The 24,195-nt window shown below is 68.7% G+C and overlaps 3 protein-coding genes across 3 annotated transcripts in view; 2 read left to right on the top strand and 1 right to left on the bottom strand.

Annotated features, from left to right (window-relative positions):
• Nucleotides 1-524: 524 nt before the first annotated feature.
• On the top strand, nt 525-9,563 carry CHLNCDRAFT_52628 (hypothetical protein; the record flags this gene model as incomplete). The annotated part of the gene is made up of 22 exons (XM_005847273.1): nt 525-696; nt 842-905; nt 1,046-1,538; nt 1,786-1,930; nt 2,085-2,158; nt 2,327-2,507; nt 2,701-2,816; nt 3,053-3,364; nt 3,564-4,362; nt 4,568-4,674; nt 4,831-5,025; nt 5,191-5,306; nt 5,557-5,623; nt 5,821-5,931; nt 6,114-6,204; nt 6,392-7,006; nt 7,138-7,281; nt 7,399-8,312; nt 8,443-8,617; nt 8,794-8,989; nt 9,151-9,285; nt 9,464-9,563. 22 exons carry the CDS (start codon nt 525-527, stop codon nt 9,561-9,563), a joined length of 5,322 nt encoding a protein of 1,773 aa, XP_005847335.1.
• A 411-nt stretch (nt 9,564-9,974) lies between these two features.
• Nucleotides 9,975-13,358, bottom strand: CHLNCDRAFT_57999 (expressed protein; the record flags this gene model as incomplete). Its single annotated transcript, XM_005847442.1, has 8 exons — nt 13,143-13,358; nt 12,803-12,996; nt 12,256-12,456; nt 11,313-12,037; nt 11,028-11,087; nt 10,726-10,828; nt 10,403-10,513; nt 9,975-10,067 (listed from the first exon to the last, which is right to left on the bottom strand). The coding sequence occupies exons 1-8, from the start codon at nt 13,282-13,284 to the stop codon at nt 9,975-9,977; spliced, it is 1,629 nt and encodes a 542-aa protein (XP_005847504.1). The 5' UTR covers nt 13,285-13,358.
• Nucleotides 13,359-13,576: 218 nt separating this feature from the next.
• CHLNCDRAFT_52630 (hypothetical protein) overlaps nt 13,577-24,195 on the top strand; it is a gene marked incomplete at both ends in the record, with an annotated part of 11,144 nt that continues 525 nt past the window's right edge. Inside the window, 35 exons of the mRNA XM_005847274.1 lie at nt 13,577-13,583; nt 13,882-13,982; nt 14,216-14,419; nt 14,639-14,734; nt 14,919-15,036; nt 15,169-15,256; nt 15,450-15,520; nt 15,698-15,798; nt 16,064-16,158; nt 16,430-16,511; nt 16,927-17,009; nt 17,173-17,390; nt 17,585-17,678; nt 17,884-18,019; nt 18,346-18,449; nt 18,690-18,750; nt 18,927-18,982; nt 19,150-19,225; nt 19,385-19,456; nt 19,659-19,835; nt 19,962-20,042; nt 20,244-20,342; nt 20,389-20,422; nt 20,482-20,630; nt 20,812-20,865; nt 21,024-21,111; nt 21,474-21,598; nt 21,751-21,850; nt 22,067-22,162; nt 22,293-22,346; nt 22,554-22,667; nt 22,924-23,060; nt 23,281-23,313; nt 23,568-23,657; nt 23,846-23,971. Of these exons, the coding sequence (XP_005847336.1) occupies nt 13,577-13,583; nt 13,882-13,982; nt 14,216-14,419; nt 14,639-14,734; nt 14,919-15,036; nt 15,169-15,256; nt 15,450-15,520; nt 15,698-15,798; nt 16,064-16,158; nt 16,430-16,511; nt 16,927-17,009; nt 17,173-17,390; nt 17,585-17,678; nt 17,884-18,019; nt 18,346-18,449; nt 18,690-18,750; nt 18,927-18,982; nt 19,150-19,225; nt 19,385-19,456; nt 19,659-19,835; nt 19,962-20,042; nt 20,244-20,342; nt 20,389-20,422; nt 20,482-20,630; nt 20,812-20,865; nt 21,024-21,111; nt 21,474-21,598; nt 21,751-21,850; nt 22,067-22,162; nt 22,293-22,346; nt 22,554-22,667; nt 22,924-23,060; nt 23,281-23,313; nt 23,568-23,657; nt 23,846-23,971 (3,420 nt within the window). The remainder of the gene's footprint in view (nt 13,584-13,881; nt 13,983-14,215; nt 14,420-14,638; nt 14,735-14,918; nt 15,037-15,168; nt 15,257-15,449; nt 15,521-15,697; nt 15,799-16,063; nt 16,159-16,429; nt 16,512-16,926; nt 17,010-17,172; nt 17,391-17,584; nt 17,679-17,883; nt 18,020-18,345; nt 18,450-18,689; nt 18,751-18,926; nt 18,983-19,149; nt 19,226-19,384; nt 19,457-19,658; nt 19,836-19,961; nt 20,043-20,243; nt 20,343-20,388; nt 20,423-20,481; nt 20,631-20,811; nt 20,866-21,023; nt 21,112-21,473; nt 21,599-21,750; nt 21,851-22,066; nt 22,163-22,292; nt 22,347-22,553; nt 22,668-22,923; nt 23,061-23,280; nt 23,314-23,567; nt 23,658-23,845; nt 23,972-24,195) is intronic.

Genomic DNA, 24,195 nt, shown 5'->3' on the forward strand with positions numbered 1-24,195 from the left:
GGCCAGAATGGCCACCCTCTGCTGCCCCACCATGGCCTACGAGCGCGGGGTGGGCAGCGGCCAGCACGATGTGCTTTGAACTGTCTGCAATAACAATGTACAGCGATCGGCGGCCCAAATTGAGGCAGAAGCCGTCCACTGGCCCAGCACGGCACAGCAGGCAGCAGGTGGTGGAGGTTTGGTCGCTTCTGCGCTTGTATAATCGTATCACCATAACGTGATCGATCCATGCTTGAGGTGAGACTCCCTGGCAACCCTGCGCACTTTGATCACCGCGATGGGCGCCTGGCGGCCCCTGCTGGCTGCTAGGCAACCTTGAGAGTATGCACGATGCATCGTACTTGCCGGGAGATGCAGCAGCAAGCTGCCCAACACCCAGCTGCCGGGCCTGCCGACGCCAATCACCTCGTTGCGCGCTGCTAATAAGCCCAAACTCCTGGCCGCAGGACTGATTGCATCCGGCCCGAGCGCCGCCCCACCCTCTTTGCTCGCCTGCTGCACAAGTCCCGGCAGGCAGCGGCGGTATGGAGCCACCTGAGGTGCTGGAGGCGGAGGTCTCCGAGGAGCTCGGCTACTTTTTCAAGCGCCTGGGCGAGCTGTGCTTCAGCCCCGCCAGCGCCCAGGCCTTCCCCGGCCCCGCCAGCAGCCTGGCGGTGGCCGCCCGCTGCGGCGCCGTCTTCTTCAGCGACGCACAAGGTGTGTGGGAGAGCGGTGAATACCAGCTGTGAATACCAGCTGTGAATACCAGCGACGGTGCTTTGCTTAGCCCAACGCATGCAGAACATGGTTGCCCCGTGCCCCAACGGCGTGCACGCCCCGCCGCTGCCGCCGCCGCCTGCAGGGGTGTACGCGTGCCGGACCAGCGCGCTGCTGCCATGGCTGCAGAAATGGAACAACAGCGACGAGTGAGTGGGAGCAGCCCTGGGTTGGCATCTTTCTGGTGCCTTGCCTGCAGTTACTGGTGCCGGAAGCTAGCTACAGGCCTTGCTTTGTAACCTCCACCGGTAGAATATAGTAAAACAGTCACTCCACCCAGACCCTGCAGGGAGATGGCGGCCACCAGCCCAGCCGAGGTGGCCGCTGCAGTGCTGCCGCTGCCCGGAGCCGCGCTGCTGGCGCTGTCTGCCGACGACGCGCTGCTTGCGGCCTGCAGCGGCGCCTCGGTGCGAGTCTACAGCACGCGGGAGCTGATGGCGGGCAGCGCCACTGCGCTGGCGGAGGTGTCGCTGCCCCAGGCGGCCGTGCAGGTGGCGTGGCGCCCCGGTGCAGCCGCCGAGCTCGCAGCCCTGCTGGCAGACGGCAGCATCCAGCTGCTCAGCCTGGCCAGCGGCGCAGCGCCGGCTGCGCTGGCCGCGGCTGCCGGCCTGCCGGCGGCGTGCCTGGCGTGGAGCCCCGACGGCGCCAGGCTGGCCGTTGGAGCAGGTGACGAGGTGGGCATCTACGCTGCCGCGCCAGGCGGCGTGGTGGGCGGCTGGCAGCAGGCAGCTGCAGTGCGGGTGCTGTCAACTGAGGTGCAGGACGACGATCAAGAGCTGCAGGTGCGCCCCTCTTCCCCCCTGCCTGGAACACGACGCAGCCTGCTGCAGCTGAGCGCCCCCGAGGCAGCCCCGAGGCCGCCTGCAGCAGCCGCAGGCGGGGTTTGGCCGCTTGGGTGTTGTGCCGTGCGTTGCTCTCGCGTGTGCGCTCCTTGCTCCTCCTTGCTCCTCCTTATCAGCCCCTGGCAGGCCCTCATCCTCACCTGCCCCCTGCCGCCGCCGCTCGTGTGCTCGCCTGCTGCGGCCGCAGGTGGACAGCGTTGCCTGGGTGGGCGAGGCGGCGCTGCTGGTCAGCAGCAAGCTGGCGACGGGGGGCGCCGAGGAGCCGTACGCGCCGCTGTGCATGCTGACGTGGCAGGGCGCGGCGCCCACGGAGGGCAGCCTGGCGCTGTCGGGTGCGCTGCTGCCGCCAGCGGACGCACGGCTGGGGTCTGTCTTGCAGCTGCAGGCGTCTGCTGTTTTGCCGCGAAGCAACCCTACACCGCATCGTCCGGAACTGAACTGCAGCCCGCTGCTGAACAGCTGCACCCACCCCCTGTCGTGCTGCAGAGTTTTTCGCCAACAACATTTCGGGGGATGACGTCGCCCGCGGGCCCTGGCTGCAGACGGCCACCGTGCCGCAGGTGTGTGTCTGCGTGCGTGTGGCAGCTGAGGTGGCTGCAGCAGCTGCCCTCCCAAACTTGGCTGCCTCGCCTCGCTGCCCACCTGCTCGTCTGCCCACCCCACCTGCTCACCTCCCCTGCTCACCTGCCTGCCTTCCTTCCTGCCCTGCCTGCCTGCCGTCCCCGCAGTGGTCGGCTGCGGTCTACGCCCACCGCAAGGCCAACGATGACCATGTGAAGCTGGCAGCGCTGGTGGGCGGCCGCCCGGTGGCGGCAGATGTCACCGACGACCGACTGGCCATCCGCATACCAAACGCGCCAGGCAAGCACAGGCTGCTGCCGGCGCGCGCAACGCTGCGGCGAGCCAGGCGTGGGCGGCTGTGGCAAGCCAGCCCTTGAGAGCGAAATCACACCGAGCCTGGGGCCCCGCCCTGCGCAGCCTCCCGTCTCTGGCCGGCCAAAGCCAGTCCCCTGCCGGGCTGCCCGCCGGGTCCACCCCTCGTCCTCCTCATATGGGCCCTCCTGATTTGCCCCAACCCACACCTCGCCCCCACCTCCTGCAGAGGATGCCGACAACTTTGTGGTGGGGTTGGGTGTGGACCTTACCTGCACGGAGGTGCCAGTGCTGCATCCCACAGACGACACCGCCCCAGACCTGCCGCCCCAGCCCGTGCTGCTGGTGAGCGCGCTCCACCTCGACCCGGGACGCGCACCGCTGCAGCGTGGGAGGTGGCCGGTCGTGGGCGGCTGCCGCTGCGACCGTGCGCAGCAATGGGAGGCGGGCAGGCACCGAGCTGGCTGCTGCGGGCCGCTGCTGCTGCTGTGGGTGCCACCCGTGGCTGCGGCGATGCGGTTGCTTCCGCTTCGGCCGCTCTACACAACACATGTGCTTTCTATGTCGACTGTGCCCTGCAGGTTGCCACATCTGATGGCGTGCTGCGGTGCTACACCTTTGGTCGCATGGCCACACCCTCCTCCCCGGCCGGCCCCTGCATCGTGGCGCCACCTCAGCAGCTCCCCGCGCCGCCCGCGCTGGCAGCCGGCGCGGCGCCTGCCACGCCCGTCGCTGCTGCGCCGCCTGCCCTTGCCAGCGCCGAGGAGCGAGCGGCGGAGGCCGCGCTTCCTGATGAGGAGTCTGATTTGGAGGAGGAGGAGGAGGAGGAGGGAGGGGCTGCGGCGGCTGAGGCAAAGGCAGCCGCCACCGCGCTGCCAGAGAGCGACTTTGAGGTAGGGCTGGCGTGGCGCTTTGGAAAGCGAGGGGGTGGTGTGTGAGGGGCAGCACGCGACCCGCCAGGCGCTGGCGCGGTGCATTGCTGCTGTGCTTTCCAGCCTGAGGCAGGCCGTGCCGTGCACCAGGCAGTGTACTGCTGAAACTGATCTCACTGTCCTGCCTGCCCTGCCTGCCTGCCTGCCTGCCTGCCTGCAGGAGGAGGAGGAGGAGGAGGAGGCGGGCACGCCCAAAAGCGCTGCGCCGGCTGCTGCCGCCGCCGCCCCCAAGAAGGGCCTCGCCGCGCCGGCTGCGCCTGCCGCGGACAAGGGCGCGGCGGCGGCGGCCAAGCCTCTCTTTGCCTTTGCCTCTGGGCCGGCCTCTGGCGTTTCTCTGTTTGGCGCGGCAGCAGCCGGCTCCACTCCGGCCTTTGGCCTTGGCACCCAGCCAGCCTCGGCACCCGCCTTTGGCTTTGGCACACCTGCCAGCGGCGCCGCCGCCGCGCCCGCACTCGGGGGCTTCGGCTTTGGCGCCGCCGCCGCCAGCAGCACAGCCACCAGCAGCTCGGCAGCAGCACCCGCTGCCTCGACGCCCGCCTTTGGCTTTGGAGTTCCTACCAGCAGTGCAGCTGGTACCGCGGCAGCTGCCTCGGCACCGGCCTTTGCCTTTGGCACCGCACCCAGCAGCGGCAGCACCCTCTTTGCGGGCGCAACCGCGGCTGCTGCGCCGTTTGGCGCCGCCCCAGCTGCCAGCAGCGCAGCGGCACCTGCCCCGGCTGCCAGCACAGCAGCGGCGCCTGCCCTGGCACCAGCGGCTGCCAAGCCCAAGGCCAAAGCCTCGCAGCCGCCCATGCCCAGCCTGGCCCAAGCAGCAGAGTCTCAGAAGCTGCTGGCAAAGGTGCAGCCAGCGGCGGGCAGCGGGCAGCCGCCACCCCCACCAGCGCCAGCGCCCCCCAAGGCTGCCGCACCAGCCCCGCCGCCAAAGACAGCAGTGGAGGCGCCCCTCCCACAGCTGGCAGGTGTGCGCTGCCGCCGCTGCAGCCGCGGGCGCAGCCCGTTGCTGCCTGCTGCCCTTGCCGCCTCCACAGCGCTCCCGCCTGCTGGGGTTCGGCCTTTGGTGCCGTTCCCCTTGCCCTAGGCCCATCCCCGGCGTCTCGAGCATCCGGCGCCTACCCCCCCCCCCCGCCCCTGCTGCTGTTGCTTTCCTCCTCCGCATTTCCGCAGGCGAGGCCCAGGAGGCCGCCGCTATGGAGGCCGACTTTCTTCGCTCCCTGCACCAGACGCGGCAGCTGGAGGCAGAGATGCACGACACCCTGGCTGCGGCGCTCAAGGTGCAGGGGCGGCCTGCTGTGGCCTGCCTGCCTGGCCGGCTGCATGGCATGGACGGGGCTTTCTGCACGCGGCAGCTTTGCATGTGCAGGCTGGCCTGGCTCCGATTGAATCTGATAAAGCAGCGCCTCGCCGCTGCACCTGCTGTTCACCCCAAGGGCTCTGGGGTTGCCGGTTCTGACCAGCGGCGGCGGGTGGCGGCTGGCCTGCAGGGCTTGGATGGCACCAGCGGCGCTGCGGCCTTCTGCCAGCTGCAGCAGCGCACGCGCAAGGTGCAGGCGGCAGCGGCGGCGGCCGCCGCGCGGCTGGAGCAGCAACGGCAGCAGGTCGCGGAGATGGTGGCGGCGGCCAAGGTGAGGGAAGCCGCCAGGTGGCCGCCAGCTGGCAGGCTCTGAGCTGGCAGTGGCTGCTAGCCACTGTGCGCTCCTGTTGGTCTCCCTCAGCAGCCAATGTGGCACTGCATCTCCCAGGCTCCTGATGGTTAACCAAAGCCACCACCATCCCGCCCTGCCACGCAGGACGCGCTGCGCAAGTGCGACGCGATGCCGGCGTTTGAGCCCGGCGCGGCGGCGCGCGGCGGCGCGCAGCAGCTGCTGCAGAGGCAGCCGCTGGAGCCGGCTCTGGGCGCCCTGAGGTGCGCCTGTGCTGCTGCCAGCTGGCAGCCTCTCCGCCGCAGCCGGCAGCACTGTGCTTGGCAGTTGCACCATCAGCCTCCCAGCCGCAGCCTTCAGCGCTGCCTCAGGGGGGCCACGCCTGCAGCGCAGTGCTTTGCAGCTACAGCGCACGGCAGCCTCCCAGCCTGCCCGGCTCTCTACTTCATTTGCCGGCTGACGGGAACTGCCGCCGGCTGGCGCCCCGGCTCCCATGCCCGCGCACCCCTGCAGGGACGACATCCGCCGCCAGCTGCAGCAGCTGCGCCTGACGGCCGACGACCTGCAAGAGTGCCTGATGGTGGGCGGCTGGCAGGGCTGGTGGGGAGGCGTGTGGGCAAGCTCGCCCTGCCAGCCTGCCAGGCATGCACGCCTGTTCAGGCCCTTGCATCGGCGGCGCCAGGTCCTGCCTTGCCAGCCGGCCTCGCGCGTTTCTCTCCACCGTTGTGCGCTTAACAGTCACCATAATCAGTACCTCCCTGCCTCTTGGCTGTTCAGGCCATGGAGGAGCGGCAGCGGCAGCTGCGCTCCGACGCCGCGCCGCCGCGGCTCACCACGCAGCACATCTACAACACCGTCAACGCCCAGATGGCCATCATCCAATCCCAGGTGCCGGGCCGGTGCGGCAGCCCCTGCAGGCCCCGCAGCCCTGTGTGGTGTGTTCTTTCTTCCCCTTGCAGTGGTTGAGATGGGGCGCTAGGCCAGCGCGGGGCCGGTCCCGTGCCCGCCTGTTGCCCTGTGCCTGCCATGAGCCCCTGCATGCCCGCCGGCCTCCCCTCCCCGCACTGCAGGCGGTGCGGCTGCAGGAGCTGACGTCTCGGCTGGAGGCGAGGGGGCTGCTGGAGGATGTGGATCTGGACCTGGACCTTGATGAGCTGGCAGGTACCGCATTATGTACCATCCGGCAGGACCATGTGACTGTACCGCACCAATACCACTTAATGGTACTGGCAGCAAATGCTGGCTGGCTGCCAAGCGCGCTGGGCGCTGGGCCCTTGCTGTGAGAACCTCCGTCTGCTCTGCGGGGAGGCACGATGAAGAACAGCCCTTCCAATGTCATGTGCTGCAGAGGAGGAGGAGGCCGGCGGGCTGCCGCTGGGCCGCAAGCTCACCCGCCTGGTGCTGACCCCCGGCAGCGCCACGCCCGGCGCACGAGGCGCCGGCCCCCATTCGCCAGTTCCCCACGACAGCACCGGGCGGCGGCGGTCGCCCTGGCGCCTGGTGGCCGAGTCTCCCGCCTCGCAGCAGCGCGGCAGCCAGACGCCTCAGAGCCAGCAGCGGCGGTCGCCGTTGGGCCTCACCTCCCCCTCGGCAACAGCAGGCGGCGGCGGCGGCTCGACGACGGCAGGGCGGTGGCAGCAGCTGCAGCGGCAGCTGTTGCAGCGCTGCCAGGCCGACGGCGGCGGCGTGAGGGTGACGACAGCCAAGAAGCGGGCTGCCGCTCTGGCGCCCGCCGCACCCGCCGCCCCTGCTGCCCAGCCCGCCTCGCCGGCGCCTGCGCCGCCTCCGGAGCTCCCACCCTTCAGCCTGGCAGCAGCGCCCAAGCCAGCAGCCAAGGCGCCGCCGGCAGCAGCCCCGCTCGGCGGCTTTGGCGCGCCGGGCAGCGGCTTTGGCGCCGCCGCCACGGCTTTCGGCGCTCCCTTTGGCAGCAGCCCCACCAGCAGCGCGTCTTCTGGTGCAAGAGGTGAGTACCCTGCTGCTGCCGCTGCTATCTTGGCCAGCCTTTGCGGGCTGCAGCCTCTGCTGCCGCTGCTGCTGCTGCCCCTGGTGCTCTCCGGAGGGTAGCGTCAGCCCTGCATGCCTGCCCTCCTCCAGGGGCTGCCGCCGGCGGCGGCGATGCTTTCTTCCTGCCCGCCGCCGCGTTTGAGGGCGCCAGGCCCGGCTATGTGTTCAAGCTGGATGGCAGCGGGCTGGGGTACTACCGGGACAGCCAGCTGCACACCGCCGGCAGCCTGTTTGGTGCGTCGCATGCCGGGGCTGCCGCCAGGGCTCTGGCTGCTGCTGCACGCTGCTGCCGTCTCCCAGGCTGGCCGCTCTCAAGGTGTGCATGTCCCCACGCTGCGCTGTCCCATGCAGGCAAGCCGGCCGTTAAGCCCAAGGCAGCTTCCTCGCAGCCGCCCATGCCCAGCCTGGCGCAGGCAGCAGAGTCGCAGAAGCTGCTGAGCAAAGCGGGCATAGCAGCCAAGCCAGCTCAGGAGACAAAGCCCAAGGCCTCCGCCTCCCAGCCGCCCATGCCCAGCCTCGCCCAAGCGGCAGAGTCACAGAAGCTGCTGGCAAAGGTGCAGCCAGCGGCGGGCAGCGGGCAGCCGCCCATGCCCTCGGCAGCAGCAGCCCAGGCAGCACAGGAGCGCCTCAACGCCTTCCTGAGCAGCAGCTCCGCAGCAGGAGCGGCCGGCAGCAGTGCGGCTGCCGCCCCGGCAGCCGCCGCCTCGGCGCCTTCGTTTGGCTTTGGAGCCAGCAGCGCAGCAGGGGGCCTGTTTGGTGCAGCGGCAGCGCCAGCAGCGCCGGCCGCCACCCCGCCTGCGGCTGCATCCTCGGCGGCTGGCGGCGAGGCGGCTGCTTCGGTCAGCTTTGCGTCTTTCGGGTTGGGAGGCGCCGGCAGCGCGGCAGCCAGCGGGGAGGCGGCCTCTCGGTTCGGGACAGGCATCGCCTTTGGTGCCGCCAGCTCAGCAGCCGCCACGCCGTCGTTTGGGTTTGGGGTGCCGTCGACGGCCGCCGCCGGCGCACCTGCAAGCCCCTTTGGCGCAGCCAGCACCGCAGCAGCTCCTGCGTCTGTGTTCGGCGCAGCAGCCAGCGGCACGACGGCCCCCGCATCTCTGTTTGGGGCTGCCGCCAGCAGCGCCGCTGCGGCTTCGCCCTTTGGCGTCGGCGCCGCAGGCGCCAGCAGCAACCCCTTTGCTTCCTTCGGTGCTGCGCCGGCGGCCGCGAGCAGCGCGGCAGCCGCCAGCTCGCCCTTCGGCGGCAGCGGGGCGTTTGGGGGCGGAGCTCAGGTGCGGCCCGCCGGCGGCAGACAGCTGCAGGCATGCTGTGATGCTGGTGCAGAGCAGAGCAACCCGCTTCACCTCGTTTATAAGCAAGCCTCTCCACTCCCTCGCTTTTTTGTTCTTTAATGCCCCGCAGAGCGCCGCCGCTGCCAGCATGTTTGGCGCCTTTGGCGCCGCCGCCAGCAGCCCAGCCACCGGCAGCCCCTTTGGGCAGCCGGCCACTCCCGCCGCGCCCTTTGGCACCCCCGCCAAGCCCGCGGGCAGCGTGTTTGGCGCGCCGGCCACGCCTGGATTCGGCCAGGCCCCCAGCGGTGAGCACAGCCGCTGCTGTTGAGCACGTTCAATTGCTGGCGTTGATCGGATAACTGGCCCGCTGGGCAGCCCGTACCTTCTCTGGGGCATACTCTTTCTGTCCTACAAGAAACCAACATTGTTTTTAATTGCAAATTAGCTTACCACCCGTCTCCTGCGTTGCGCTCCTCTGCAGGGTTTGGCGCAGCCGCCTCCCAGCCCGCGTTTGGGGCGCCCGCGGCGGGCGGCTTTGGCCAGCCCGCGGGCTTTGGCGCCGCCGCCAGCCAGTCCGCCTTTGGACAGCCCAGCGCCTTTGGCGCCGCTGCCGCCCAGCCGGCGTCCGTGTTTGGCGCGCCGGCGCAGCCCAGCGGCGGCTTTGGGGCCTTTGGAGGGTGGGCACCTGCCGCGCTGCTTGGCCCTCACAATCTTTGCTTTTCTGCACCTGAAGCAGCGCGTGCAGTCTACACTGCTTGAATTCTGCGTTTTGCCCGTGCGTTTTGCCCTATGTTGAGCTGCATTTCTCTGCACCTGCTTATGGTGTGTGTGTGTGCAGGCAGCCCGCCAGCCAGCCCGCGTTCGGCCAGTCAGCCGGCTTTGCGGCGGCGCAGCAGCAGGGCGGCGGCTTTGGCGCCTTTGGCCAGCAGCCCGCCGCCGGCGGCGGCAGCCCCTTTGGAGGCGGCGGCTTTGGGTGAGTGGCTCTGGGCGCTGCCAGCCACATTGTGCCTCCCTGGCAGCACATGCTTAGGGCCGGTGCCTGCATGGGGATGCGGGGCAGGTGACCCTGTATAGCTTCATCTGAGGCAGAGCTCAGCTTGCCTCCCCTCCCCAGCACAGCCCCTCCTGCTCGCCTCCTTGCCGCTGCGCAGGCAGCAGGCTGCCGGCGGCGGCTTTGGCGGCTTTGGCGGCGCTCCCGCGGCCACGCCGCCCAAACCGTCGGGCGGCGCCATGTGGCAACCGCGCAAGTGACGCCTGCCTGTGCTGCTATACCGTTGCAGCATCAGGCACCGTGCTGCCTGGTAGCTCTGCATACGGCTGTGTGCACCGTTTGTTGCCTTTCCTAGCATGCATGCATCTTCGTGCAGGGCTGGTAATTATTCCTCCCCCTTGCCACTACCCATGAGAGGCTCAATGCAGACGGTCAGTGTTCGATAACATTGCCGCGATCAGTTAGTGTTCAGTGTCAATAACTGAAGCAGAGGCGTGGTGGTTGGGAGATGCGAGTTATGCACGGGAGTGGGGGTGGCGTGTGGCCCAATTCAATTTGCAAGTGCACGTCAGCTGCAGCGTCGGATTCTCAGGTGTCGAGTTCAGGTGTTGGTGCAGCCCCTCAGTGAGATGCCCTGCCTGCCTGCTGACACACCAGGCCAAGGCCGCGCCTCAAGCCAGGCCCGCCTGCTGGCGCAAGCTGCGGCACGCCTTCTGCCACGCATGCCGCCCCTTCTGATGCCAGTCCAGCAGCACGCCGCGGCACTGCAGCCACACGCAACCGGGCAGCGAGCGCAGGCACGCAGGCGGTCAGAGAGGAAGCAGGGTGGCGTCGCGCCCAAGCGCGCCAGCGCTCGCCATGAGGGGTAAACGGCCCGGCCCGGCAGGGCAGCCTGGCAACAATGGAAGCCTCAGGGCCGTCGCCGCAATGCGCGAGAACCGCAGCAAGACAGCCCACCGGGCTGGCTGGCTCGGCCGCTGCCGCCGCCACCACAATCCGGCAGGCAGCCCACCCGGCTGGCAGGCTTGGCACCCGGCGCCGCCGCCGCAATCCGGCAAGGCAGCCCACCAGGCTGGCAGCCGGCGCCGCCGCCACTCACATGATCCATCTCCGCCTCTGTCAGCCACCCGCCATCGCCAGGGTCCACCTCATACCCCCGCCACTTGGCAAAGTAGGACACCTCGCCATCCTCATCCTCCGCCTCCGCCAGCTGCGGGGCAGGAGGGAGCAGCGGCGGGGGTGGCGGGCGGCGGCTCGCGGTCAGCTGGCCGGGGAGTGTTGCGGCGGAGCAGCAGCGGCAATGCGTCGATCCGTATCCGTCCAGCCCAGCGGGCCCGCCCAGCTCAGCGCCCGCCACCTCGGCGCCTGCCACCTCAGCGCCCGCCAGCTCAGCGCCCGCCACCTCAGCGCCCGCCACCTCACCAGCGCCTCCACCACATACTCCGCATCCTCCTCCTGCGCCTTGACCTTCCAGCTGCGCAGCCGCTTGTCGGACTTGGCCCTGAAGCAGAGCGCCTCTGGCACGCTGCGGCGGAGGGGTTGGGAGCAACGAGAATGCACCCGTTGCTTTTTGGGGGAAGGAAGCAGGCAGGCGCAGGGAGGAAGGCCCGCACAGGGACCAGGCCAGCAAAACAGCGGTGCGGTGCATGCCACAGAACGGTGGCAGCAGCGACATTAAACCCTAAACCCAATAAATCGGCCTGCAGCCGCAGGCGCAGGCTCACACTAGGGTCTCCGACCAAACTCGGAGCACAGAGCCGTCCTTGTCCTCCACTCGGTCAAACCTGCGGGGGCGGAGCGCCGTCAACGGAAGGGAGCGCCGGGCGCTGTCGACGGAAGGGGCACAGCAGGGCGGCCCGCCGCTCCAACCAGGCCGCAGGCCCGGTACGCAGAGCCACGCTATGCACGCGAGGCGTCGCTTACGACACGCAGAGTGCAACGCCGTGCCAGGCACACGTGCGAGTCGCGGCATGATGCAACAACATCCTCCCTAGCAGCCATCTCCTCACCAGTAGACCTCCTGGTAGTCGCCGCTGGCGCTCATCACCTTGGCGCAGTCGTCCCGCCACTCTGCCCGCGCCAGCCTGTCAGACTGGCCAGGCGCCAGGGCAGGCATCTCGTGCTGACGCAGCACCGCCGGCGCGGCGCGGCCGCCGCCGTTGCTCAGCATGCTCTTGGCGGGTGAGGTCAGCAGCGTCTGCTTGCCCTTGCTGGCGGCAGGTGCCTTGCTTGGCGACGCCGTCGCCGCCGGCGCCGGCGCCGGCGCTGGCCTAGCCCTGGCTTTGCTGCTGCCGCCGGCCGCAGCCGCCTTGCCCTTGCCCGCCGCCTGCTGCTTGCCTGCGGAGCCGACCACACGCGACTCGCTCTCGCCCTGCTGCTGCTGCCGCCGCGCCTTGGTGCCCGCCAGCGTGCCCGCGGCCGCCCCTGCTACCAGCAGCCCCGCATTGCTGCCCGCATGATCCAGGCGGCAGACCTCAGCGGGGCTGCCCTGCCCGCCCGAAGGCACCAGGCCGGCCGCCGCCGCGGCAGGCTGCGCCGCCGCGCCCCGCACAGGGTTCAGCAGGTGCTGCAACCTGGACTTTTTGGCGGCGGGGGAGGCGGCCTCGCCAGATGCCGCCGCCGCCGCGGCAGCAGCCTGCAGCTTGCGCTTCTTGGCCTCGCGCGCCGCCTGCAGCTGGGCCCCCAGGTCATCCGAGGGCTTGCCCAGAGGCTGCTTTCCCTTCTCCTTGCTCTGCTGCACAAAGCGGCGGGCGCGGGCGGAGCGAGGGAGCCGCGTTAGACAGGCAGGCCAGCCGCCGGCAAGAGCAGAACCGATGGGCGGCCGACTGTCAGGCGGCACCGGGTCCCCATCAATCGCCGCTGCCTGCAAGCATCGCCGCTGCGCCAGCTCGGCCCGGCGCATCAAACCCTAAACCCCTGCCAGGCGGCCTGGGGCAGGCCCCGCTCCCCCACCTTCTTTCCGGCGGCGGCCTTCTGCCTTGGCGGCGCCTTGGGCCCGGAGGAGGGCGCCGCCGCGCCGCCGCCCTTCTTGGCCTTCTTGCTGGCCTGCGCGGCGGCGGCCTTCTCCGCTTTGTCGGCCTCCAGCCGCGCTTGCTTCAGGAACTGCACGGCGTTGTCGCCAGTGAGCTGCTCCCACTCGCCACCCCAGTTGTCCTGCAGAGAGGGCAGCGCGGGGTGGGAGCTGGCGGGCTGGGTGAGTGTGTGTGTGGGTGGGTTGCGTGGTGAGCGGGGGTTGTGGCAGGAAGGCTCGGCAGCGCAGCATGAGTGCAGACCGCAGCGGGGGTGCTGGGAGTGCAGCCTTCCGGCCGTCCCAGCCCGTGCAAGGCAGGCCGGTAGCGCCGCCGCCTGCCACAATGCAACGCGGCGCCGCGCCCAGCCGGGCAGCTGGGCGGGCACCCGCCGGCTGGCCCCTGCAGCCTGCAGCTGCCCCGTGGCGGCCTGCTGTCGGCGCGGATGCCCTGGCCGCCGTCGGCGGGCTCCTGTCCCCAGGGCAACGCGCCTGCTGCAGCTTGCGAATGGCCAGCGGTAGCCAGGCCTCCTCAGTCCACTCCTCTGTGGCTATGTCTTGCACCTCCTCCAGGCTCAGCACTTCCACCTCCCCGTCCTGCCACATCACCGTGTAGCGAAAGTCTGTGTCCATGGGGGTCTCCTTCTTGCTGCCCTCCTTGGCGGGGTAGGAGCAGGGGAAGCCGACTGCGGCGGGCGGGCGGGGGCGGGCGGCAACGTCGCTCGGAGCGCGAAGATAACGCAGCCCCGCGGGTGCCTCCCCGGAGCGCGGTACCCCCTCCCCGGCACCCGGCCAGACCGCAAGCCCCCCGGCAGGCCAGCTCCCGGCTCACTGTGTTGCTGGCCCTTGCCGAACGTCGGCTGGTAGTACTTGACCACGCCCTCCCTCCATTCGCTGCCCTCTCCCTCCGACACGATGCGGCCCACCAGCAGGAAGGCGGCCACCTGGTCCGGCAGCTCGCCCCCCTCTGTCATGGTGCTGCTCCGCCCCTCCTGCCCTCGCCCCAGACACCAGGAAGTGATCCTCGGCACAAATGGGGATTGCTGGTGTAGCTGGGCTGGCCAGGGTATGCCTATTTTTCGAGCTGTGAGTTTGCAAAAAACTTGAGGAAAGTCGCTGGCCTCTCTCGACCTCCCCGCGTCTCGGCGGCACTTCAGCGTGACTGCAAATCACCTCCACGCATCGTACGCGAGTGTGGCAGACTGCAGGGGCAGCGCCAGGCACCCGATGGTGTGACAAAGAGTGGCGTCTGTGCAGTAGCCAGTCATGGCAGGTGCGCGTTTTGATGGAAAACGGCCGAGGACACGGATGAAGCCTCCAGCTCCTCCCATCTGGGACTGCCTCGGCGCTCAAAATTGTCGTGTGGGGGTTCCTGTCTGGGGAGGAGGCCGGCGCAGCCGTCCAGCCCTTGCAGCCGCCCCGAGGGCATCAGCAGCGCCGCGCAAACGACGCCAGGCATCAGCTGTCAGGGCGCTGCCCCGCCGCCGTGCCAGTTCGCCCGCCGCCATCATAGTGCAGAGCTCCGTGCCCGCCCACACCTGGTGGCCCTTTTCCCGCTGCCGGTGCTGCAGCCCAGCCCCGGCCCACGACCTTTTGCGCCGTCGAGGACTGCCGCGGCCTGGATGATGAATACGCAGGCGGCTACCATTGGCTGGGCGACCCCATGCCGCCGGTGCGTTGCATTGCATTCCTTGGGGCGCCATCATTGCCGCCTGCTGATGCCGCAGCAGCGGCAGCACGCCCGGCCCACACAGCCGGGCTGCCCTCTCCTGCCGCCTGTGCCACGCCGCCCGCCCCTGCTGCCAGCTCCAGCCTCCAGCCCGCCACCACCGCCGATCCCTGAGCTGCCGCCGCCCCGCTCCCGCTCCCGCGGCGTCCACTCCCGCCCCCCACCCCTCCTCGCAGGCCGAGGCGAGGCAGCGGTACCCAGAGCGGGAGCTGGTCGATTTGGTGGGCGTCAGCGAGGCGCAGCGTGCAAGGCTGGTGGCCAAGCACCGCAAGGAGCGGGAGGCGGGCACAGGGCGCAGGAGCTACCACCCCGCCGCCGCCGCCCACTTCCACGGCTTCTGGGCGGACGAGGACGAGGACGGCAAGGGCGACCAGCAGTACGTGAGTGCGGGCGTGGGGCCGTGCCGGTGGCGGTGGTGGAGCTGGCATGAGCGGGGCCAGCCGCAGGCATGCACAGCGCTGGCCCTGTTGTCCCTGCCCTCAAAGGAGCCGGCGCTCGGTTCTCGGGCCTGACGACTCGGCATGACCCCTCAGCGATGCACCGCCTATTCAGAGAGTTGTGCGAGCCTGTCCTGCTTGTACCGCCCACATGTACCGCAGGTGTACTGCGGCGACTTCATCAAGGTCAATGTGGGCGACGAGAACACCAAGGGCTGGAGCGTGGCGCAGGTCGAGGAGCTCTACCAGACGCCAGACGTGAGTGCGGCGCTGGCGGCTGCCGCGCTGCGTGCACGTCCCTGCAGGGAAACGGCTCGACGAGCGAGGGCCGCGCGGCGGGGACGCGTCATGGATGGGCGGCTTTTGCAACGCAAAAAGGGTTTTGCAATGCAACACGGCTTTTTGCAACATGTTGCGATGCGTCCCGTGATGCGTGGCGCAGGGCGCGCGCATGATGCGAGTCCACTGGTTCTATGCCGCGCACGACGCCGCCACCTCTCTCATCTATACCAAGCAGAAGGCGGGCGGCAAGAAGGCGGCGGCCGCCCTGTCCAGGCTTGGTGCGGTGGTCGCGGCCCTCCTCCGGTCCTGCTGGCTGCCGTGCCTGCTGCATGTTTTGCCTTTCTGGCTCTCTTCCCCTTCCAACACCAAGCCATGCTGCTGCTGCTGCTGTCCCTGCCCATGGCCCGCAGCCGTGGACGGCTTTGACGAGCGGCAGGTGTTCCGGGCACGGGACAACCGGCTGTACCAGCACGAGTACCTCATCGACATGCTGGAGTGGTGAGGTGGCAGCTTGCTGCTGATGTGGCGAGCGCCGCCGCAGCCGCCCGTGCCAGAGTGCGGCACATCAGGATGCGGGCGGGGATGGGCTGCTGCCTGCGCATCTGTCTGCTGTTTTTCATCCGCCACCACCACACAGCCACACATGAGATAATATCCGCGGCCGTGTTGCTGCCCCGCGCCTGCGCCGCAGCAAGGTGGAGGTTGTGTACGTGCAGCCCCAGACCGCGCCGCCCGCCGGCTGCCAGTTCTGGTGGAGCTTTGGTGAGCAAGCGGCGCTGCCACGCTGCTCGAGGGAGCTGCAGCAAGACCCGCCCCCTGCAACCACACACACACACATACACAATGTCGCACACGTCCACCACCACGAAGACACACAAAAACACACAAGACACCCCACCACCCCACACCTCCCTCTCCTTCCCTTTGCCCCTGCCGCAGAGTTCGACCGCCGCTTCCTCACCTTTGAGGTCCCCGCCCACGTGGCGAAGCAGCAGCGCGAGCGCTTCCTGGCGGCCCGCAAAGGCAAGAAGGCGCCGGTGGTGAGCCTCAGCTGGGCGCCGCTGGAGGGGCCATCCCCGCCCCTCCTGTATGCTGTTGAGCTGGCTGGCTGGCCGAGGCCCGCCGTTGGGGGCCCTCCCGTCCCTGCCCCTCCTGGCCCACCTGCTCCGCGTAGGCCAGAACAGTTCAACACCCTGCCCGCGCCAAACCCCAAACCTGCCTGCTCGACCTCCTCCCTTTCTCTGCCAAACAATCGCCGCCCAAACAATCTGCGCCCATGCTCAAGCATTGTGTGCGTCTCTGCAGGTGCTTCGGGGCATGGACCTGTATGTGGGGGCAGGCGGCCTGGGCTACCTGGACCACATCAGCCTGCTGGAGGATGGGCGGCCCGACCCGGCAGGGTGCGCCCTGCCCTGCACGCTGCGCTGCACGCCGCGCGATGTGCACGCTGTGTCGCACGCCGCACTGCACGCCGCGCTGCACGCCGCACTGCACGCTGTGTCGCACGCCGTGCGCTGTGCGCGCTGTGTGCCATGCACGCTGCGTCCTGCATGCTGCGCTGCTTGCCGTGCGCTGCCGTGCGCCTGCGTGCCCTCGCTGGCGCGAAGGCCTCCAGTGCGCCCGTCCCTGCCCTGACCACGTACCTCCTGCCTGCCTGCCTGCCTGATGCAGGGTGCAGACCCGCACCGACTGGGCTTGCGACTATGAGGAGGACATGGCACGTACCTTCAAAGCCAACAACCAGCACTGTCACGTGCACCACGCTGTGCCGCGCTGCGCTGTGCCCCGCCCCGCCCCATGTGCTGGGGTCCTCGCTGCGAAAGCACCCTCCCACTCCCCCGCGGCTGGCCGTGCTCGTGCTACCAGGCGACCACCGCTCACTCACACAAACCCTACCTCCAATCATCCCGCCTTTCTTCCCTCCCTCCTTTCCTCCCAGGTCTTCATCTCTGGCACCGACGAGCACCTGGAGCTGCTCAAGGCCACACACGAGCTGTACCAGGAGCTCAAGATGGCCTGCCCCGGCCAGCAGCCGCAGGCACGCCCTTGCATGCCGCCACTGCCCCGTACACACGGCCCTATCTCTTGACATATCCTCAGCGCCCCTGGCCGCTGGCATGCTCGCTGCCCATGCGCCCCTCGCCTGCCGAATCCTTTCTTCCCTGCAGCCCTGGAACGGGCGCGACCCGTACAAGCACTGCGACGACGATAAGCTGCTGGCCTGGCCGCGCAGCGTGTTTGGGGAGGTCGTGTGAGTGACCCCGCCGTCCAGCACACCACGAGCAGCCTGTCACAGCTCCTCCCCGCAGGCTGCAGGGAGCACACCCCCATCCCAAACGTGGTGCAAGCTCGGCACTGCTTCCGGCACACCTCACGCTGCGCTCCTCCCGTCCCTGCCTCGCGACTGGCTGCAGTGCAAAGAGCAAGGCCAAGGGCCGTCGGGCCCCGGTCAAGGGCGGCCAGGCCGCCAAGCGGCAGAAGCAGGGCAGCGGGGCTGCTGCCAGTGCGGGGCTGCTGGAGGGAGGTGAAGCGGCCGGGAGCGAGGAGCCTGCCGAGGAGGAGGAGGAGGAGGAGGAAAGTGAGGATGCTGAGGACGCTGAGGAGGAGGAGGAGGAGGAGGAGCAGGCTCCCGGTGCGCCACGCTTCGGAGGTCTGCCGGCGGGCTTCCGCTGCCTGCATGCTGCTAGGGACAGCGGCCCTGCAGCTGCCGCCGGGCTGCTGCCGGGCTGCGGCTCGTATTGGGGCCTCCAGCGTGCTGTGGCGCCAGGCATGCTACTGCAGCGCGAAGCTCGCTTCACATTGCTGCTGCGTTGCGATGCCGTGCAGCACCCAAGAGCAAAGGCAAAGGCAAAGGCAGGGGCAAGGGATCGGCGGCACAAGCCCCTGTTTCCATCACAGAGGGCGACTGCCTGCCCTACCAGTGAGTGCCTGCTGCGCTGCGCCATGCTGAGCTTGCTGCCATGCCGTGCGCTGTGCCTGCTGCGCCACGCCGTGCCGCGCTGTGCCTGCTGCGCACTGTCGCACCTCCATCATCCACCTGCCCTCCCCTCTGCTCACGCTCCCCTGGCCCGCCTGCCGCTCCGCTGCTCCTTGCTTGTTTGTTTGTTTGTCCTTCTTCACCGCAGCGGCAAGGTGGGCAAGGTGACGCAGATCCTGCAGATGCGGCTGGGCGAGAAGGCGCCCCGCCAGCGCAAGTCCAACGTCGCCGCCGGCCTGCTGCTGCGCTCCATGCGCCGCGACGAGCGCTGGCTGGAGTTCAAGGTCTGTGGGGTGGAGTGGTGTAGTGTGGTGTGGGATGAGGTGGTGTGGTGTGGGGCGGCAGGGCGACAGGGGCGCCGGCGGCAGGGTGATGCAGCGGAAGTTGAGGAGGCACTGTGGCCCCTGGGCTGGCTGCAGCAAAAAACAGACAGTGGTGTGGTGTGCAGTGGAGACGATTGATGGGGCGACATGCCAATTTGAAGCATGTCATGCCGGCCCCGCCCTGCTGGAATTCAACAGTGTCTGGAACAAGCGCGCTGGGCTCCACACGTGCCCTTCGACACACAATGGTCCACGCTGTTCCCTTGCGGCCCCTCACCCGCCTGCAGGTGGTGATGGAGGCTGGCGGGGAGCAGCAGGAGGTGTGGCTGTCGCGCAAGCAGCTCAAGGGGCAGGATGAGCTGCTGCGCGGCTTTGTGCGCAAGCTGCGAGAGTGAGACGGGCTGCTGCCGGCTTGCCGCTGCTTGCTCTGCGCCTGGCTCTGCCCCTAGCTCTGTCGCTGCTTGCTCTGCCCCTAGCTCTGCCGCTGCTTGGGCCGCAGGGCGGGGCAGCGTGCCGCGGCGGCTGCTGCTGCGAGGCGCCGGCGGGGCAGCACTCCTGCCTGCTGGCGCCCAGCCGAGCGCTTGCCTCGCCTCACTTTCTTTTCCCTCTCTTTGTCCCCTCCTTTCTGCAGGCGCCAGCTCATCCCCTTCCCTGGCGAGGTCGACTTCATCTGTGGAGGCCCGCCCTGCCAGGTGCGACCGCCACCCTCCCTTCCTGCTCCCGTTCCTCTCCTTTGCTATCAAAGAGGCCAGGGGAGCAGCTGCTCCACCGGCTGCCCCTGCCCTGCCCCGCCTGCACCACTTTTGCCGCCGCCGTTCTTCCGGGCTCCCTGCCCTGCCTCACCGCTGCCTCCGCCGCTCGCCCGCAGGGCATCAGCGGCAACAACCGCCACGCCATGACTGAAGACATCCTGCAAGACCCTCGGTGCGGCTGCCTGCCTGTGCCGGGTGCCCCCGCAGCCATGCTAACTTTCGTCCTTCCTGCCATACTGGGCTGGCTGCTGGCTGGCTGGTCATGCAGCTGGATGCCTGCTGCCTGCTGCGCAGCTCGCCAACCTGTGGTTTTTTTGTTTGCGCCTGCGCCTGCCGCAGCAACCGCCAGCTGCCCGTGTTCATTGCATACTCGGAGTGGTTCAAGCCCAAGTATGTGCTGATGGAGAATGTGCAGGTAGGGCTGGGCGCTGTGTGTGTGTATGGATAGGAGGCAAGGGAGGACAAGGGCATGAGGTGGTTTTCCAGCGCACGGCAGCGCCACCAGCATGTGATTCAACAGCCCTGACGTTTGTCTGTCTGTACCGCTTGCTGCACCGGTCCCGCTGTACTGCAGGACATCCTGAAGAAGGAGGATGGGCTGTACATCAAGTACGCCATGGGCAGCATGCTGAACATGCGGTACCAGGTCAGCAGCTGCAGTACCACGCGGTGGCATGCACTCCTGGCTGCATCTCTGCTTTATGCCTGGTGGCGGCGCGATCGCGGCTGTTCAGTGCTGGCTTTCTTCGGGAGCTGTGTGCCGCGCTGGTGCATAGCATGGCACGACACGGTTCCCTGCCGCACCTTGCCACGTCACGCTGCCGCGCTGTGCCGTGTACCGCTCGCAGGTGCGGGTCGGCCTGCTCGCGGCCGGCAACTTTGGCGTGCCGCAGGGCCGCTGGCGGTGCTTCCTGTGGGCGGCGGCGCCCGGCCAGCAGCTGCCCGCCATCCCCAAGCCCACCCACAACTGCATCCACTTCAAGGCAGGTTCCAGGCGGGACAGCCAGGCTGCCGCGCCTCGCTGTGTGGGGCCGCGGGGGATGGCAAATGGGGGACAGGATACTGTGATGCTGTGGCAACCCCTCCCCGCACTCTGGCGTCCCACCCAACTGCCAATCGAGTGTGCTGTGCGCTGCCGGCCAACCCTGCAGTGCGCCACTGCCAACAATGCCAAACGCCTCACCTCTGGCTTTGTGAGCAACGAGGACTGCACGATGAACGGCCACCCGCCGGTGAGGAGCATGAGCCGCCAGGGTGCTGCCACGTGTTGCCCTCGCCTCAATGCGACACACTAATCCCTGTTGATGCAGCGTGCTGTGTGCCCTTACATGCTTGCCTGCCGAGTGGCTATCCCGTGGCTGTATTGTTGGCATGATGATGCAGCGGGTCCTGCTTGTCACATACTGCATGTACTGCCTTAATTGGTACTGCAGGTACTGCTGGGCGACATCTTCTCCGACCTGCCCGAGGTGGACAACTTTGAGCTGCACGAGCGGCGGCGGTACGAGACGGGACCGCAGCGCCTCACGCAGGTGTGCTGCCGTGGCCCTGGCTTACCAACCCTTCTTCCCAGTACAGCTGTCTAGTAACTACAGCCAAGCTCGTAAGGCTGGTGCAGTCAGGGAGTACAGCCAGCTTTTCCGGGACCCGACTTCAGTACCACGTGAGCAGCTCATCTGCCAGAGAATTGTGGTCGAAGGTGCATGCATGCGCTGGTGCCACTCCCGGCGCAGGCCTGGCTGCGGCGAGACCCTCGCCCCTGGATGACCACCCGGCAGGACCGGTTTGACGCACATGAGGAGTACATGCATGCGGGGCACGTGAGTTTGTTCTTTCTATTAGTGCCGCACACCGCCCCTCCTGCTTCCGCCTGGCGCTACCGCCCAGAACGGCAGCCGCGGTTGCGGTGCTGGCGCCGCCGCTGTTTTGCTAGGGGATGCCAGGGCGTGCAGGCAGCGGCAGCAGCAGCGACGCCTGCCCTGCGCCTGGCCCTGGCTGCAGAACGAGCTGGTGCATGCGGCGCTGCAGATGGCTGAGGCTCAGGGTGCTGCCGTGGTGAGTGTGTGTGTGTGTGTGTGTGGTGGGGGTTCCTTGCATTGCAAACAGCTGCCGGCCTGTTGCAGATGAGTCTCGCTTGCCGGCCGAGCATACGCTGCTGACCTCACTTCCCAGCCAGCCAGCCCACATCTCACTTTACCTGTTCCGGCGTGCAGATGGGCACCAAGATGCTGCTTTGCAAGAAGAACCCTTTGGCGCCGGAGGCGAAGGGCTCCAAGCGGGAGTCTGACGACATGGACAAGGGTGAGGGGGGCTCGCTGACGTGGCGCTGCGCCGCTGACGTGGCGCTGCTCTGCTGACGTGGCGCTGCGCCGCCCGATTTGCATGCCCCGCCCGGCAGCCGGCCAGCCGGCCAGGCAGTGCACGCTGCCCCTCGCAAGCCCTGCCAGCCAGCCGCTCCGGACCAGCTGCCGGGGCGAGGCAGAGAGAGACAGAGGTGCCGCTCCCATCGAACTGTGTACAGCAGACTGCCGCCGCCAGCCGGAGTTACCCTTGCCTGTGCCTCTACCCTTGCTCCCACACACACCAACTACCCTTCGACAGGAAACACACACGCGCGCATGTCAGCACTCAGCACACACACATCACACCTGTGCGCCCTGCAGGCAACCACGCCTTTGAGACTTGGTCGGCCTCCGTGCGACACGTCAAGGACCCCAAGCTGCAGGCGGTGCTGTGGCTGCAGGCGGAGGCCAGCCGCCACGGATACGCTCACACCCAGGGAGAGATGGTGCGGGGCGCTGCGCTGCGCTGCCGGGGCTGGCAGGGGCGGTGGCGCCTGAGGCACAGCGCGGGGTGGAGGGGCGCCCCTTCTGCTGTTGCTGCACCAGGCGGGTCCCCACATGTGCTTTATGTGCCGTATAATGTACCGCATTCCTGCAGTACGTGCGCCGCCTACGGGAGTACCTGGAAGCTGACCCGCAGCTGCGGGCTGACCCCGAGGCCATCCTGTGCGACCACCGCCCCTACTTCTGCAACGCCAGTGAGTGCCGGGAAGCTGCCGGGAAGCTAGAGATTTGCCAGGGCCGCAATGGGCGGCCTTTTGCCCAGCTTTGACTGCTGGGGCAGTGATGCAGGGGCGCGTGGTTGTGCGGGGCTCACCTCGGGCCTCAGGACGACCAGAGAACAATGCACCCCCCACATGCACACACTCTCAAGAAATGCACTCACACACGCCGCCTGTACCCCTCGCCTGCAGACGACCACCTGCGCCTGATCAATGTGCCGCCGCGCAACGCTGGGGATGATGACCGCAACTTCCGGAACCTTGATGGAATCGTGCAGGACGAAGGCGGTGAGGCGACGGGGGCAGAAAGCCGCGGGAGAAGAGCCAGCCGCTGCGCCGCGCCGCACTAGTGCATGCCTTCTTCACATGCCGGCTGTGCTGAGCTGTGCACCACGCCGCGCTGCGCGCCTGCATGCAGGCACCTACTGCTGCTACGGCCACAGCCACGCGCCCCGCATCGACGGAAAGTCAGGTGCGTGCCACGCCCTGGCGGTGTTGTTGTTGATTTGGTTGCACGCCAGGGTGCAGCGCAGCTGCCACCAGAGCAGCCGAGCCAGCCAGCCAGCCAGCCAGCCAGAACCGGTCTTTGTTTGTATTGCCTTAGGCGGCCCGTTCCAATGGCTGTGCTTGCTCACCTGCCGCCTCCTCTGCATCTGCCCGCGTCGACCCTGCCCTGCAGCCTGTGCGGGCGGCGGCGTGTACGAGCCTCCCAAGAAGGAGAAGAAGGGCGCACACAAGGAGTATCGGGTGGACCAGCACAACAAGGAGGGGTGGCGTGGCGGCGCTCTTGAGGGTGCGCCTGCGCCTGGGCCCGCTGCGCTGCGCTGCCTGTTCGGCGGCCCCAGCGCCGCGCCCCCCGGCAGCCGCCCGCCCGGGCACACGCCCGCTGCCTCGCCCACGCAAGCGCGCCGCCACATGTCCGCCCACACCTGCCACACCCGCACTCGCGGGCTCCAGCAAGCAAGTACGGCCCCGCAGCCCAGCCAACCCAGCCCCCTTGGCTGCAGTCACACGCCCCGTCCTCCCGCCCCTCTCCCGCCCTCCTGCAGGCTGCGCCGCCTCCACCACCTTTATCCCCACCGGCGACGTGCTGGTGCCGCAGTGGTGCGTGACCTTCAAGAAGGGCAAGTCCAAGGGGAGGGGCGGCTGCTTCGGGCGGCAGGGGCCCCACGAGACTGTGGCCACGGTGGGCGCCGATTCCTTTCTTTTGTTCGTGTGTGTGTGTGGCTCTCCGGGGGGCACACCCTGGGGGCCCCACACGGCTCCTGCGCTGCAGCTGCAGCTGATGCTGTGGCGCGCTGCGCGTGGCTGCTCTGGCGCTCGGCTGCTCTGGTGCTGCGGCGCCCTGGCGCGCGCTGCGGGCGTAACCCGCCGCCGCCTCCCGTGCGGCCTGCCTACCCATGCAGGTGGTGGGCCGCTCGGAGCCTCATAACCTCAAGGTGGGGCACCCCACGCAGGGGCGCACCACCACCATCCGCGAAAACGCACGCATGCAGGCAAGCGCCGGGCTGCACTGTGTGCGCCTCGCAAGCAGCCGCGCGCCGGCCTGTGAGCCTGCGCACATGCCTGCGCGCCACCCCCTGCTTGGCCTGCGGCTGAGATGCGTGCGTTGCTGCATTGCTCTGCATTGCGCTGCATTGGTTGCCAGTCCTGTGGTGCTCATGGTACTCCATGTGTACCGCCGGTACCGCAGGGCTTCCCAGACTACCATGTGCTGCTGGCCAAGCCCAAGCTCTCTACCAAGCGCTTTGCCGGCAACCCAAACATCAAGCAGCGCTTCCAGGTGGGCCGTGGTGCTTGGGAGGGCTGAGGTGGAGCTGCCAGGTTGGACGCCCCGGCTTGCCCTGTCGTGTGCTGATTTCCCCCTGCCCCGCGCCCCCTGGACCATCCAGCCGGCCGGCTTGCCACATCTCCAGGCTCGCTCGCCGTGCAACCTCTCCTCCCCCTCCCCCTCGCCCCGCGCCGCTGCAGCAAATGGGCAACGCAGTGAGCCCGCAGGTGGCGGCGGCGCTGGGGCGCTGCCTGGCGCTGGCGGCGGTGCATGCCAGCCCTCCTGAGGAGATGCTGATCGCGGTTCCGGACCCTGAGTATGAGCTGGTGCGTGGTGGAGGGGGTGGAGGCATGGCGCGGACGTGGGGACAATGCGGGCAGCTGCCGCCGCAGCATGGCTGCACAGCGGCTTGCTGTTGCGAGCGGCTGGTGCCACACACACCCACACGCTACCCGCATGCTCGTTGATGCTTGTGACGCACACCCATGCCGTGCACACACACCACACCACACCACACCACACCACACGCACACCACACGCACGCCTCACC

This window comes from Chlorella variabilis (assembly GCF_000147415.1).
Source record: "Chlorella variabilis unplaced genomic scaffold CHLNCscaffold_11, whole genome shotgun sequence".
NCBI classification, from domain to species: domain Eukaryota; kingdom Viridiplantae; phylum Chlorophyta; class Trebouxiophyceae; order Chlorellales; family Chlorellaceae; genus Chlorella; species Chlorella variabilis.